Raw genomic sequence first — 16,815 nt, forward strand, 5'->3', positions numbered from 1 at the left:
CGGAGAGAGGCTAGACGGTAAACAGGACTCTGCTTCTTTGGTGCCTGTTGACTGCAGGGCAGTACCTCTTCTACTCCAAGGGAGATTGCTGACAATTGTGAATGGCTGGCAGTGTTTCGGGGTTCTGAGCAGCTGCTCGTTTGCAGGACAAGTCACTTGGTCATGATTGTCGAAACCGGTGCAGGCAGCTAGGGTTTGGCACCAAAACTCCTCAGCAGTCTTCAGTTCTTGTTTTCTTTTGGCTCTTGTCCTCTACTTATGGATCAGTTGAATCGAAGTTTCTGGCATCTGGGGCGCCTCCTAAATACTCAATTTAGGACAGTTAGTGGACATTGGGCTACTTACCTTTAGGTTGACTACACCCCCTATATGACCGCTTCCTTTGGGGAATGGCCACAACCCTGACCCGGAGAGCCTATTTTGGCAAAACTAAGATGGTGGAATTCTAAGTTTCATGTTCACATCATGTAGCCCGCCTTAGGGTTGGAACTAGCCTGATAGGGAACACGCCGCCTGACTAGCTAATTTTCCCGCCTGTTCTGGTGACAAACGGGCCCAGGGCAGGGGGTGGCATTTCCCATGTCTGGGGGAAACCTGGGTCAAATAGCTAAGACAGCAGAGGCCTTTGAAGCCTCCTGCCTTGATAGGATGATCACTTAGCCATCCTGCTTGAGGAGGTAACAACACCTCTGGATGAAGCAGTCATTGTTTTAGCCCTCAGAAGGTAGGCTCTCGCATGCAGGGGGTTGGGAACCTGTCTGTGGTGGCTGTGGGAAAGTGCCCTTTTTGACATGGCCACCCCCACTTTCTGCCTGGTATTTGATGTGATTTCAACTAGAAGTGCACTGGGTTCCTGCTATCCAGGCTATCCCCATTGCCAGATCTCTTTCCCAAAAACTGTGCAGTTGTACCCATATTGGCAATACCTTTAGCTCTCCCTGTACGTCCCTAGTAAGTGGTAGGGCAAGGACAATGGAGAGTGTCCTTTAGCACTGCAGCACGATTTGTGCCCCCCCCCCCCACACACACACCCTCAGAGGCCCCTTCACCAAACCCATACAGACTGCCACTGCAGGCTGTGTGTCTTGGTGCAGACAAAAGTGATGACATGGCACACCTCCCTGTGACACTGCATGCAGTATAGGTAAGCCACTCCTACAGAAGTCCTTACAGCCCTAACGCAGGGTGCACTACACTACATGTGTGGACACATCTGAATGATCAGATAGGCCACTGGGATGTCTAAATCGAATCTTAGATATTACAAGTGAACAGGGTTGCCATTTTAAGTACATATGCTGGACACCGATAATTAAGAGTACCCCAGCTGCATGATGGCTTCACTGAAACCAGAGTTGTTTGGTATCAACATCTCGCAATAATAAGCCCACACTAATTCCAGTGATGGATTTATTAATACAGGTCACCTTAGTCGGCTGGTGGGCGTCCGGGTGCAAAGGTGCTTTTCGGTGGTGGGTGCCTTGTATAAGTTAGTGGGGAATGGTCCGGTTAGAAAGAGGCTACAAGCAGGGACTGGGGAGCCAGTCCGGCTGAACCCAAAGGGGGGGTCAGTTCTTGAGGGTCTTGGGCTTGTAGGGACACCATTGGTCCACTCTAACTTGTGTGCAGTGGCGTTTTGTCTGACGGGGTCACGCTGCTTATGACTTCTGCAGTTCTTGGTTTCCTGCAGAAAGAGGCTGCAGGCGGCGACTGGGTAACCAGTCTGGGCATACCCAAGGGGGGGGGCTCAGCTTTTGAGTCTGAGGACCCTATTGGCACTCTGCTCCAAGGGAGGCCTTTCCGGTTGTTTAGGTGCTGGGCTGTCGTCCAAGGGTTTTGAGGAGGATGTCCAGCCCTTGGCGAAGTATGTCCCAGCGATGGCCGAAGTACAAGAAGCCTGGCAGGCTTTTGCGCAAATCTTTGGTGCAGGTCTTCAGTTTTAGCTGTTTATGGTGCTTCTTCTTTCTTCCTCCGTTTCCAGTAGTCTAATCTGATCTCCTGGTGTTAGGGGGCCTCCTTAATACTCAATTTAGGGGGAGTGAGGGGGTAATAGCTAATGTAATACTTACACCTATACTAAAACGGTTTGTACTTTCCGCGGAGCCAGTGTACCCTTGGCCGCTGCCCAGTGGAGCTGTCCTATGCATCTATAGCGGAGTCTGTCTCTGGGTCACCCCCTTGGCCGTCAACTACCCAGCCGGACATTGGGCATTTTTGTTCACGGTTTTATCTGTCCCTCTCCTCGATGGCCTTGACTGCTTTGTTCCCCCAGGAGTACTTTCCCTCTTCAGATCTACCTGAGTCTGTCTGCTTTCCTCTCCCCTATCCACCTTTCCCCCACTTCCTTCCATTCCTCATATGACATGTGTCTTGGATATGCTACGCGCTAATATCTTATATTATTGTGTAATCACACGTTTTTTTCTCCTAAGCATATACTGGTAATTGCAACTGTAACTATGTAACAATGTTCTGAAACTGTCCTATCTCATGTAAAGCGCTCTGATACCTCCTGGTCTAGGCAGCACTATATAAAGATTTTCAAATAAACCCCAGGGGTCACTACACCCCCTAAATGACCACTTCCTGTAAGGAGTGGGCATCACCATGTCACAGATTTCTAAATTCTACCACACTCAAGATGGTGGAAGCTTTTTTTGTGTTCAATTCAGGCTGTCCATTCTAGAGGTGTATCCAGCCTAGCAGTGCAACACCCCTCTTGACTATCTAATTTCCGGCATGTCTTGGTGCCAAATGGGCCTCGAGGCAAGGAGTGGCATCCTCCAGGTCTAGGGTAAGCCAGGCTTGCATAAATAAAGGTGGCAGAGTCTTTGAAGCCTCTGGCCTTGATATGCTGATTTTCTAGCCTCCCTGCTGGAGGAGGTGTAAACTTGTCTTTGTTGGCAGGCTGGACAAGACCAGTCAGCCATCACACTAGAGGGATAAGAGGGTTCGGGGGTACCTCTAAGGTACCCTCTGGGTGAATGTCATAATAATCCATCACTGGAATCAGTGTGGGTTTATTAGAACAAGGTGTTTGAAATCACCACCCACCATATGTTTCAATGAAGCCATTATGTAGCTGGGTAACTCTTATGACCAGTGCATACTTTAAGAAGGCTTCCCTGTTCACTTGCAATGTCTAGTAATAGAACTAGACACCACAGGGGCATACCTGCTCATGCAGATATGTCTTACATGTGCTGTAATGCACCCTGACTTAGGGCTCTTTTGGCCTGCTGTAGGGGTGACTTACTTGTAGTACATGCAGTGTACTTTGGCCGTGGCCACCGGAAGTGGGCAAGGTTGTCTTGCACCCTTTCACGCATCCGGCGATGGCAGTTTGTGTGTAGGTTTTGTGAGGTCCCTTTGGGTGACATAAGACATGTTGCAGCTTATAGGGACCCTCTTTAGTACCCATGCCCGGAGTAGCACAGGTACCATTTACCCGCAACTTACAAAGGTGCCACAATCCTTGCCAATTGGGTTATATTTAGACATTTCATTTTTTATTGGAAAGAGCACTGGCAATGGAGCCTGGTTAGCAGGCTTCAGTGCATTGTCAGAGTCGAAAAACCAGCACCTAGCAGTTAAAATGGGGCGAAAGGGGGGGGGGGGGGACATCTGCGTTCTACCTGCATACAGAAGGTGTTGATTGATTACCTCTAGCATGAACCCCCATTATTTGTGATCGTTACTAAAATATATTGTATGGAACTTCAGATGAGCTGAAAAGGGTTGCAGTCCTACAACATTTGGTGCTCTGTTGTCTAGGAACGCTTTCCTGTGAACAAGGGAGTAAGGCATGGGTGTGTTCTTGCCCCTACCCTCTTTTCATTGTTCATAAATAATGTTATCTCATACTACTCCGAATATTCCACTGACGCACCTACTCTTGCTGGTTTCAAAGTTCCTCTATTAATGTTTGCAGACGACACCTTAATTCTGTCGAAGACGCAATCAGTTCTGCAACGTGCCCTTGATCGATTCACTTTGTTCTGCAATGACCGTGATTTAGTAGTTAACGTCGATAAGACGAAGTTCATGGTCTTGCATAAACACAAAACAGTGAAAGCTAGAGTGGAAATGAACAATGTGCCCCTGGAACAAACCGACTCCTTTTCATACCTGGGTGTTACTTTGGGCAAATGCTTGAACTGGAAGCCACAGTTAGATCTATTAGTCTAAAGGCATAATCAACTTGCAGGGGCCCTCCTAAAAGAATTCTGGTTGTCCCAAACCAGTTGGACCGGCTCTATCTATTTACCAAGGGAAGGTTAGAGTCTCAATAAATTACGGGGCGGAACTTTGGGAGTTCAAAAACTTAGTGCCATTAGTCTTAGCCCAGAACAAGTTCCTGAGCACATTGACCGGCCTTCCTCAATCCTCTCCTCTGAGGCCCCTACTATTAGATCTAGAATGTATTTCCTTTGAGGAGGCTGCAAGTTTTAGACCACTTGCCTATTGGCGAAGACTTTGGACAACCCCGGAGCTAGCACCTTATGCAAAAGCTGTTAAGTCCATTAGGGAAGCAGACAAATCAAACACCATTTCTTGGCTACAAAAGATTAAGGCATTGCTATCTGAAATGGTCCTCAATCACCTGTGGGAGGACCCAGAGGGGAATTCCTTTCCATCTAAAAGAAATCTTAAAGCCTTATATAGGGACAAGGTTTATATAAAGTAGCTGTCCTTGGTTACTAGTGGTTCCCTCACAGGCCTCTTTCTTGAATATAGGTGTAAGCATAAGCTGGAGGCCTATTGAGACATTATCACAAGTCCTGGTGATAGAAAACTCTTCCACCAATTTAGAGTGGGAACACTTCTCTTCCCCCGCCCCCCCCCCCTCCCCTAAAATCGTTTACTAAAAAGTGGCGGGATGACCAGGATATAAAATGTGACACTTGCTTAACTGAGGACGAGACTCTATCGCGTGTCCTGTTTGTGTGCCCTGCATACAAGAGCCCTCGGCTGAAATGGCTCAAGCCGGTTTGTACAAAGTTTTGCACTAGATCTTGTCAAACCGCCCTGCGTATTTTAAAAACTGAAACTTCTGAAGTCATAGTTGTTGAGAAGGAAAAACCTGCAAGGCATTATGTAATCTATCTGCTTATGCATTGGTGCACTCCAGTTTACCCCACGCCATTGAGTCCAATATTGAAGACTGTTACCAAGCCCTGTGTAATTATGCATTAATAGCTTTTGACCTGAATTCTCCCTTTTAAACCTAATCATTGTTTTAACAGTCTTGGGATTTTATATGACATGCTTTTTTTTAACAAAATATTCTTGTACGAAATTTTACGTCTTTTTTTTATGTTATATTGTATTTGTCTTAATGTGTCTTTTGTGATTGATTATGATCGAATAAAGATGGAAATTGAATTGAATTGTGTAGGAACACCTTTAGATAATCCTGTTTACTGGTTCAGAAACTGACTTGGAAATTGCCTTGTCTTTGGGTGTAAGGAAAATGTGTTTCACGTGATGGAAGCTTATTGTATGTCTTACGTGAATATCTTCTTCAGATCTATAGAATTCTGATTCATGCTTGAGGGGGCCTGTCATCTTAGGTTCTGGAAAAATGACATATTTATCATGTGCATAGTTGCCCATAAGTTAGGTATTCTTTTCTAGTTTAAAGTTGTATTGGTGTTCTTAATTCGTTTTTTTTCCTTTTAATTTCCAGTGGTTCCAAGTTCCCAGTGTTTAACATGTCCTACAATCCTGCAGAAAATGCTGTCCTATTGTGCACAGTGAGTATTGCATTGTAAACACGTGTATTGATTAGTAAAATGGACAGTATTTAATTTGATGGTGATGGATGTACTCTAGTGGGGCATAGAAATGTGTGGTCCATTGTGTTTTCCTATTGCTTTAAATAAAAGATTCTTCTGTTAATCTACTGTGTTTCATGTAAAAATAAAATGGCTCTGTGATCCTTTTGTTGCAAATGAGAGAAGGGTTTTGATTCTGCTCTGGCACTAACCTAATTAGTTGTAATGGACTGTTTAGGAATCTAGCTGCTGTGGCAGTTAGGCAACCAGTTGAAACGGGTAAAGTCATATGGGTCCTGAGCATCTGCCCTGTTTGATCTCCTTCCTTTAGCCATTATTGTTAAGTTATGGTTATGGCAGTGACAGGAAGAGGGCTGTGAACTGTAAACGGTGGTTGTGATGCTTGCTGGTTTGTTATTATTGTAGCACTGTTTGTCTCCCATGCCAACTAGCAAAACATTCATCACATCTAGATCCATTGTTTTAGGGTGGCTGGTTGTTTGTAAGTTGCTTAAGTGGTCCCTCAAAGTGTTGAGGGAGGACAGTCAAGAGAGCATTCTGAAGGCTTGCAGAACTCTGCTAGGGAAGTAAAGACGTTGCATGAGCTTCCCTGTTTCCATTTGAAAAGTATGACCCTCTTGATAAGTGTACTTGTGCTTTATCCAAGGATTATGTTTAAATGTAAATTTCGATCAACTCCTTTTGTTTCTTTTTTGTAGAGAGCCAGCAACCTAGAGAACAGCACTTATGACCTCTACACCATTCCTAAAGACGCAGACACACAAAATCCCGATGGTAGGCATTGTTTCTTGTGTTGGCTTCTATTCCTTTGTGCTGAGGTACTAATTTCTCAAGTATTTTGAGGGCTTGTCTTCTAATGTGAAGCCTGTCTCATTACACTAATGCCTTTGGTAACAGTGTCCTGGATAATCAGCCCTTGCATCACTCAGAAGTGCGGCTGACACTTAGTTTTCCGTTGAAATCAAATAATATATTCATCTTTTAATATACATGGAGACTAAACTACCAAATATGGACTTCAGAGACCTTTCTGCTAATCTTCACCACTCTGAATGACCCTGGATACTAATAATTATACTGCATTTGCCAGTTACCAATCTGCCAAATTGCAAAAATATTTTGTTTTGCAGCGCTTATATTTTACCCTTCGTCCAAGAAAGTTTCAAATTTGTGTTTTGGAAGGACATCCCATTTAGAGAATCCACACTACAATGCTATGTTACCTTTTTCTTCTACTGTCTGTGGTCTAAGGAATTTACTGATTGAGTGAAAAGTTTGCATAAGCAGCTATGCTGAATCTCCTTGTTTGTTATGTGTCCCTGATAAGTCTATATATGACATAAAAAGAAAATGACATTTGTGTGTGAAAAAATAAATGATTTGGTTTCTTTCAGCCCCTGAAGGAAAGCGCTCCTCAGGTCTGACTGCTGTCTGGGTAGCTCGCAATCGCTTCGCTGTCTTGGATCGCATGCATTCAGTAAGTTACTTTATCAAAAACTGTTTTGAAGGATGCGCACATTTTGTTGGCTGCTGTTAAATGGAGGGAGGGGCAGAGGGATATATATATATATATATATATATATATATATATATATATATATATATATATATATATATATATATATATATACTATTGTTTTGTCATACTACTTTTAAAGATTTTTGATGAGCTGCAAGCTTACCAGGTTCATGTAATTTTCAGATTCCATTGGCCTTCATTGAATCTCACAGGAGAAATATTGATATTTACAGGCAGTCTCTGATTAAATATTTGATTGGATGTTGGTCTCATAAATATAACTAAATACATTAAAAAAAACATTTATTGGCAATCGTTACTTGAATTGCACTCACCGTACAGCTGACTGTAACCGTACATATCTCCCAAAAGTAAATTTTATTTATTGAGTAATAGGCATAAATAAATATGTTTGCTTTCTGCTTCCATCAGATAATTTCTTATGTTGGTGCTTCAGAGCGGAAAGATATTTTACTGCACATGATCCCCTTTCAATTATGTCTTTTCTAATATGATAATATTTTATAAATGATAGATCCTGATCAAGAACTTGAAGAATGAAATCACAAAAAAAGTACAAGTGCCTAACTGCGATGAGATCTTCTATGCTGGTACAGGAAACTTGCTTCTGCGAGATGCAGACTCTATTACCCTCTTTGATGTACAGCAGAAACGGTAAGGCATGGTCGAGAACTACAGAGGGAAATTATAGAGTACCAAAGGAGTAATAATATAAATCAGTATTTATTTCCAGTACAAAGTTTGCATATTGAGTAATAACGTTGGTTTTACTCATTCATAGCCAGTTTAATATTCATTAGTCCGACAATGGTCCTCTGGGCATTACAAAGATAGTCATAGGGATATCGGGGGAGCCGTGTCTTTCATGGAGGTGGGGGCAGGACTACATGCCCCAGCAGCACTCGCATCTCCAGCCGCCAACGACGCCCAAGCTGTTTTGCGCCTGGAGGCACTTGCTTAACCGGGCCTGGGCTCCCGCTGTGCGGGACGCCGTGTCTTTCGTGGAGTTGGGGGCTTAGCTCCTTCGTAGCACTGGTAGGCAAGCTGGCAGAATTGCTATAGGTCAGAGCAGGTAGTTCGGCAACAATCACTGGGGGGCAGGGGGCTGAATGCTAGCTGTCAGGCAGATATTGTTCCCGTAACATCTAGAACAAGGCCTGAGCCCCCATATGCCCAAAACCTCATTCCCACCACTGATACTTACTGGTTAACCATGAGGCCAAGAGTGGGGATACGGTACACCCTAACATGGTAACCAAGCAAGATTGTACGTATCGACAGGGGCCTAGGATCAGGCATGGGGTCGGCAATCTACCCGCTGATTCATCCTTGTATGTCATTGTTCTAGCAGGTGTACCCGAGCTTAAAATAGGGCAGAGGGAATCTCACCCAGAACTTAGGAGCAAATGCGTGTTTTGGCTGACTAGGCAGAGGCAATTCGCCTATAAAGATGCAGGTGAGATTCTCATGATACTTAGGGTTGTCTGGGTGGGCACCAGACTGAAAGATGTGCATGGGGACTGCATAGTGATTAATTTTAAAAAAAACAATGATTGTCCAAAGCCCTATGCCTGAACCACTATATACAGGATGTGGGCATTAGGTAATTACTGCTAGGCTATTTTTATATCCCACGGCAAGCACCAGAAATTAGAGCACAAACAAGCCAGGGACAGGGTCTGTGGAACCAGAACCACCAGCTAACTAGATTGTGGTACCAACCCCCTAGACCCTGGCTATACAACATATCGACAGTAAACAGATTTGGGGTCCTAGAAGCGGTTGATTGACTCAAACTACCTTACCACCAGGAATAGACATCCACCTGTCAGCTGGAACCCTGGGAGTGGGCCATCCCAATTAGGGAGTTTCATTTTCCAAGCACCACACCTGGGATGGGGGCTATTGGATGGAAGGAGAACCAGACACTATACAGCTAGTCTGGGACAAGTATGCAAGCTGTGCTGGAGGAACTGATAGGGGCAGCCGCCCAATGTTGCTTCAAAAACCCCACCCATGGGAACGCCTCAAGCCGTGGTACAGGCCAATGGTCAAGCAACTCCAGGGGCCCTAAATCTCTCATCGCCCACAGTTGAAAAGTGTGATGTCAGTACTAGACCCATGGCAAAGAGGATAAGCGTCCACCAGAGGGAAGCCAGATCACCCAAAGTAGACACCCAGACTTCAATCGCAGACAGACTCTTAGATCCAACCAAGATGCAGGTGCTTTCATGGAACATAGTGAGATTTAGTACCAAACTGGACAATCCTGATTGGGGTATGTTTGTAGACCGACATGATGTTTGCATGTTTCAGGAAACCTGGGCCGGGGAGGACACACAGCTGTTTGCTTTGTGTCATTCAGAATAGATGCCACCAATAGGGGAAAGGGAAGGCCATCATGTGGGTTTCCCATGTAGGCCCTCATTTGGGTTACACTGCAACGTAGCTAGAGTGCTCCTCAAATGATATCTTGTGCATTCTTCTTACTTTCACATCAAAGGATAGAATTGCTCTGGTTAATTTCTACTCCAGACCTGTAAGCAACAGCCAAGAATCGCCGACCTTTGACCTACTGACTCCTTTTATATCCACCATTCCAAACACATGCTCAATGGTCATTGGTGGCGATTTCAACTGCCACTTTGAGCCCTTGAATGTTCTCAATGAAGGTATTTCCAGTGAAGAGGATCTTCACTGGGCAATTCCTGAGCCAAATATTCCACCAGCTAGGGTCTGGTCTACGTTGGTGGTCCAGATTAAATCTTTCACCCTAAATCATTTCATTTCCTAAGGGCATGTAATGGGCATACCAAATCGGATTCACCCGGTAACCACACTTTTAATAGAGTAGGGAACTCCTCCATTCTAGACTACATCTTAGTAAACATGAGACACGAAAATGTGGCACACGGTGGTTAACTTTGTGCTCATGCTTGACATGACCGCTATTGTAACACCCTTATCCTGTCCTGGAGGCAGCGATGCTGACTCAGTAGGTTGCCTCTGGTTCAGAAACTTTTCCAGATGAAAGACTAACACTCACTAATTGCAGGAGAAGAGTCCGGTGGTCAGTTATACATCAATCTTTTGATAGGCTGGCCACTCTACATGAATCTGTTATTCTGTTTTTAAGGGCACCGGAACACACTATCTCTAATGATGGCATATCTATCCTCCCTATGCGAGTCACTGAGATCCACAAAGCACTGACAATCACCCTGGCTGACACTTTCTTTCCACTAAATCGAATTAAGAGAGCATAAGAAGGCCAAGTATTCCTGGTTCAGTGATCGCTGTCGGTTGGCTAAGCCAGCTCTTATAGATGCAATCAAAACCAAGGACAGTCCCCTAATTAGAGAATAGAGGGTGGTATATAAAAATACCATCGCTGAAGCTAAGAAAACATGGGAGATGGACAAGTGGGACTCTCTGAAATGGGCCTCATCTAATCATGACATGAAGGCTTTCTGGAATATAGTAAGCACGGGCAGCAGAGAAGGGAAGCAGCCTATAGACGTCAGATCTGACGTCTGGAAGAAACATTTTGAGGCCCCTTATGCAAGGATGGAAGATGAGAGTGTCACCACAGCCATTGATAACCCCCCACTGCAGAAATGCTGCATTGAGGCCCGAGATAACTCTTACAGAATTAACCAGTGCCATAAGCAAAGTAGCTCAGTCTAAAGCTCTAGGGCTAGACAAGATTCTAGGGGACCTCTTTCGCACTGAGCCAACTATTTGTGGTCCTTATCTGTGGATTTTATTTAATGCTATATTGCAGGAAATGGTGATCCCTGCAACTTGGGCTGGAGCAGAAATCCTGCTGGTCTATGAAACTGGTTCACCACTTCTTCCCACAAACTATAGACCCATGAGTCTTATTGACGTCAGCCAGAAAATCTTTGCCCGTGTACTGTTGGATAGTCGTTAGACCTGGAAGGACGAACATAAAATCTTGAGTCCATTCCAAGCTGGTTTCAGAGAAAAGACATCTACCCTTGATGCAGTTTTTAGGCTCCAACTCCTGTACTAGAAAACGGTGACTATAGAGGGTGGCAGCCTCTACCTAATTTTCGTGGATTTAAAATCCAAGTTTGACCTGGTGCCAAGAGACAAACTGTGGGTGGTACTAAGTGATGAGAGGTCCCGACCTATCTCTGCCACTTGTTAAAGCGACTACATGAAGGCAACTACACCCAAATTAGGTTTGGCAAATCTGGAGAACTCACCACACCCATACCTATAGATAGAGGAGTCAGACAAGGCTGTGTCCTCGCACCCACCCTCTTCTGCCTATTTATAAATGCACTAGTAGAGACAGTGAATGCGGAGAAGGACATTGATGAGCCCAAGATAGCGAACCGTAAAGTGCCGGCAATGATGGTTGCCGACTATACTATTTTGCTCTCAAAATCAGCAATTGGCATCCTCGACCACTTCAATGCCTTTTGCAAAGGCAGGAGGCTCGAGATTAACACCCAGAAGACCAAATACATGGTCTTCAATTCAGCCAATTCAACCCGACCAAACACCTGCCTGCAAGGCATCCCGCTGGAGAGGGTGTCCGTATTTGAGTATCTTGGGGTTACTTTAACTTCTGGCGTAGCCTGTGGGCAACCCCGGAACTGTTGAATACAGGGCAGAGTTAAAGAAGTCCTGAGCCTGCAGGGTGTGGGAACACTACCTTGGATAGCCCATGTCAGGGATACACTTCTAGTTATGAGTAGAGCTAGCCTATGGTACAAGGCTAAGGTAGCTTGCCCCATAATCTCTAGGAAGTAGCTGGCCTGGAGCTATAGGGAGAGTAAACTCGCTCACCTTGAGGGGAGCACAACAGGCAGTGTTCCTGAGAATTAAAGACCAGTATAGTATAGGACCTGTTCTGGATGACATCCAACCCGCTCTAGCTAGGAACTATACTTAGAATTTAGGCATGGGGTCCTCTCTCTGCGTGCCTTCTCCAACAAATGGGTGGGCTCAATCTCTGTAGGCTGTCCGTCCTGTAGTAATGCAGAGGAGTCAGAAATGCACATTTATGTTTTTCTGTCCTGGCTATGGGAAAGCTAGATATCGCTGGTGGATCCAGCTATGCAGATATTTGGGGACACAGCACTGCATAGAGGCATTTAGGCTGCTGAAATACAACACCCAAACGCCAATTGTATTTGCGGTGTCGCGTTTTCTATTTTCCATGTGGTGTGTGCGTACATTTTTTAAAAATATTAACCCATAGGACCAAGCCAATAATTTTCTATTGTTTTAACTGGACTAGTCCCGTTCTCATCTATTTTTATCAACCGTGGATTTTTGAGTGTTTTTAGTGTCTGTAACATGTAATATAGTTGTTTTTATTAAGGTCTTATATCTCTATATATCATTGTGTATTTTATGAGGTGCTAGCACACATAACTGTAATTATAAACTCGAACTCTGGGATCTGAGCCTGTGCTCTTATGGATTGTTTTAATGTATTATTTGATTGAACATTCACTTTTATGGTCTATCGACCGAAATAAAGTTTGAATTGATAGCATTTGTAAAATATCACTTTGTGTTGATCGGTCGGTCTGTAAGAGACGAGTTTCAAATCTCCTATTTTAAAAGTGGACACTGTATGCTCCAGTACTAGATGACTACAGATGGACATCTTTCCGAATGTGTTTTCATGCAATGTTCTTTTATTTCAAGGACTTTGTCATCTGTGAAGATCGCCAAGGTGAAGTACGTGATTTGGTCATCAGACATGTCTCATGTAGCACTTCTGGCAAAGCATGGTTGGTACTCCTGTTTTTTGTTGTTGTTTCTTTTATTTTATTTTAAGCGGTCTTTGCACCTCTTACAGTTTATTTTAAATATGTTGGAGACCGTAGGTACTACTTATCTTTGCTGATCTCTCCCTGTCTCCAGCTATTATGATATGTAACAGGAAACTGGAGTCTCTCTGTAACATACATGAGAACATAAGGGTCAAAAGCGGAGCATGGGATGAAAGTGGAGTGTTCATCTACACCACAAGCAACCATATTAAATATGCTCTGACTACGGGGTAAGTCCTGCTTGCATAATAACAATAAGTTGTGCAGACAGTGTTTATTTCTCCCACAATAAGCAGTTAGATTCAAAATACAGCCCAAATGATTTGTACCAATTTATTTATGGGCCTAGTCTCAAGCTTTTTCAGAATCCTTTGTTGTGTTAGGAAATGGATCTTTCAGCTGGAAAAAGGGCATCATGAAAATCTGTCCATTTACGTCTGAAGTTTAGATCCCTTTTGGTATTACTGTGTCAAATTGTTAGTTTGCAGTAGATTTCCAATTTGCTTTACAAAGTTGTTGAATAAGTCTGCTTATCTCCTTTAATCCTTCATAATCGTAGCAGTAGTCGTTTTGTGTGGACTAGAGATAGTCCTGACTTAACTGGACATGGTAAAAGTAGGAAAAGCTCCCTTAGGAGAAACAAATCAATATTTAAAAATCTAGATGGAAGTGATGAACTGTAACTCAGTGGTGTAGATGCCCATTTTGAATGAATAGGAAACTTTTTTTTCAGATTTCTTTTTTTTTTAATTTAGATAAGTCAGGTGTGTTTGCACAGCAGATATGGCGTGCTTATTTGGTTTACCAGGGGAGGGAAGTGAACGATTACTACAGATAGCCAAATGACAATACATTTATACTTTAAGCAACTGACAAAATAATCAAACCGTCCTGATGGCCGCCAGTGTGGACCACAGCTTTTTGAGCTGGGAATTCTTTGGACTCCTCTGTGTGCCACACTATAGGGAAGTCTGTGTGGGGTGGGGGATGTGGGCAAAGAGAATTACCACTGGGGGCACGATGAGTGCTTAAAGGGGGGGGGGGGGTAGAGGGGACAAAGTTGGGCAGTGAACCCAGGAGCTGGCGTGACAGAGGGTGCTGTTGTTATAAGGACAGGATCTGCATATGCTATCAGGATTGTGCAGTGCACTGGGGTTAATGGTTTTGTTTTCTGTTCTTATTGGCATAGTCGAGGCTTGTGTTTTGTTATAACGTGCCAGGTTTGTAGGAAATGCACGATTGTTTAACCTGCCCCTCCATGGGGATAGTACGCATACTATGTGTTATCATGGGTGCAGAGTTCACAGTATTTACTACACTACTGTCACTCAGTTGCTATGGGTTTGCTTTGAACGACAATTTCATTTCTGTGCAGTTAATAGAAAAAAGCAAATAAAGAACAATTTGGGAAAGAAAAGCAACTGGCAAAATAATGAACGGTGCATGGTCCTGCAGACCTCTAGAGGCAATACATACATTTAAATCATAATTCTCTGTGTAAGTAAGAGACATGCTGCTCTTGTGGACGAAGACTGAATCAGCATGAAATGCTGTTGACTTTAAAATAGTGTTAACATTTAAAGAGTTAATATTTGAAGGTGATAAACTGTACTGGCAGTATTGGAAGCTGGAATACAGTTGCAACATAAATGTTATTTGCTTATGCTTCAAATTTTGCTTTTTGCATGTGAATGATGTGCTACCTTCATTAATTGACAATTCCTAACTATCCTATGTGTGGGGTCTGTCTTTTTTTGTTTGTACGAGAGTTGAATGTACAAATCGGGGTCTATAAACAAATCCTTCAAATGTCTGTATATTTTGTGACTGTTTTGGCTTTGTTTAGGGATCACGGAATTATCCGTACACTGGACCTGCCTATCTACGTGACTCGAGTGAAGGGCAATAATGTGTACTGCTTGGACAGAGAGTGTCGCCCACGTGTCCTCACAATTGACCCCACGGAATTTAAATTTAAACTGGCCCTTATTAACCGAAAGTATGATGAGGTAAGCAGTGAGTGTTGCATCCAGTTTTTGTATAACCATTTAATTTTTCCACAACCCTTGAATAGCAATAGCTGCTCTACCTTCCATTGTATGGTAACTGTGGGAGAGAAACCATACTCCTTATTAAAGTTGTGAAAAATTACTTTTTTTGTGCATGATCACTTCTCATTTATAACACTATAAAGCTCCAAAACATGGAAGCTGAGACAGGAATTGCACTTCACTGAAACTTATTTTCAGATGTTGTGTTGCAGGCAGATTTTCCTATGTAAGTCACCACACCAAGATGCAAAACATTTGGTGGGTCCCCTGATTGATGCATGCTGTTAGTTTTATGACAAGGGTGAAAATAATTAGCAGCTGTTTAATACTTAACTTTGCCCTTCAACTGATAACCACCAAGTGATGGTTTAGGAAATTATTATGCTACTTGATTCTAGGTTGCTAGATGGAGAATAACTTTTTAATTGCACAGCGATACATATTTGTTTGTAATCTATATAAAAATGCTTTCCAAAGTCTTAATGCAGTTGACTTAATTGCTGCTGAATTATTTAAAGTTTAAACCTATCAGTATACAGAGCCTGTCCTAATTAAAAGGTAATCAAGAAAAAAAAGTCTTAATAATCGTAAACAAGTACAAATTACAACTGAGCCAGACTCAGACATATTGAGTTATAGATTGAAAAGTGTCATGTATTTGTGCTGCCTAGGTTTTAACATTTTCATATTCTTTTCTCCAGGTTCTTCACATGGTGAGAAATGCCAAGCTAGTGGGACAGTCTATCATTGCCTATCTGCAGAAAAAAGGCTATCCTGAGGTGGCCTTGCATTTTGTCAAAGACGAGAAGACCAGATTCAGCCTTGCCCTAGAGTGTGGCAACATTGAGGTAAAACATGGCCAGTCCTTTCCTTTGAAGCTCTCCTATATCCTATTTTAAACTAACCTTGTCCACTGTCCTAAATTAAGGTGTAAGAAATTGTGCATAGCTATGTACAATCTTTATTGGAGAAGTGTACTCTCTTTGGGGGTCCTCTTCAAAGTGGCTTTGTGATGAGACTGAAGTGGGAAGCCAGATTTTGGTCATCCACTATTAGCTGGTGGGCTTTGGGCATCGATCAGTTGGACTGGGTGTGAGGTGAAGCAAAAGTCCCACTTGTCTAATCGCACCATGCCTCATAGTAGACACAATCTAAGAAAGATTAAATGTGGAGTTGAAATATTACTCATACGGGTGGGTCTCATTTCTTTAGCTGTCCATCCCTGCTTACTTTAAGTGTAGACAGCCTTCTATTTTCTATGAATTATCATGGAGTGCAATATAGTACATGTTTGGATGAAATAGCAAGTCTATAGCAAAAGCATACAATACTGTTTTGTTATAGACCAGCCCCATAGCATGTAGACTGACCCATTGAACACAATGCTGTTATCCCTGCAATTGTGAGCCCGACACCCCGGATGATGATTGTCAATATGCATACATATTGTCTCCTACTTTGTGCTGTGTACTTTGGTTTATGAACTGATTGTTCCAATATAATAGAATTACTTGTTTTTCACAATTATTTTTCAGTGATAAAATTGGTAATCACATGGGAAAATACTTGCTCTTATAATTCTTCTCTCCTCATTCAGAGTAAATCCA

The 16,815-nt window shown here is 43.1% G+C and overlaps 1 protein-coding gene across 1 annotated transcript in view; it reads left to right on the plus strand.

Moving 5' to 3' along the window:
* Positions 1-16,815, plus strand: part of COPA (coat protein complex I subunit alpha) — a 179,637-nt gene that overhangs the window by 80,844 nt on the left and 81,978 nt on the right. Inside the window, exons 12-19 of the mRNA XM_078669499.1 lie at positions 5,690-5,756; positions 6,497-6,572; positions 7,193-7,275; positions 7,853-7,992; positions 13,030-13,115; positions 13,249-13,387; positions 15,004-15,166; positions 15,910-16,056. Coding sequence (XP_078525625.1) covers positions 5,690-5,756; positions 6,497-6,572; positions 7,193-7,275; positions 7,853-7,992; positions 13,030-13,115; positions 13,249-13,387; positions 15,004-15,166; positions 15,910-16,056 — 901 coding nt within the window. The remainder of the gene's footprint in view (positions 1-5,689; positions 5,757-6,496; positions 6,573-7,192; positions 7,276-7,852; positions 7,993-13,029; positions 13,116-13,248; positions 13,388-15,003; positions 15,167-15,909; positions 16,057-16,815) is intronic.

This window comes from Lissotriton helveticus, chromosome 12, assembly GCF_964261635.1.
Source record: "Lissotriton helveticus chromosome 12, aLisHel1.1, whole genome shotgun sequence".
In the NCBI taxonomy this organism is placed as follows: domain Eukaryota; kingdom Metazoa; phylum Chordata; class Amphibia; order Caudata; family Salamandridae; genus Lissotriton; species Lissotriton helveticus.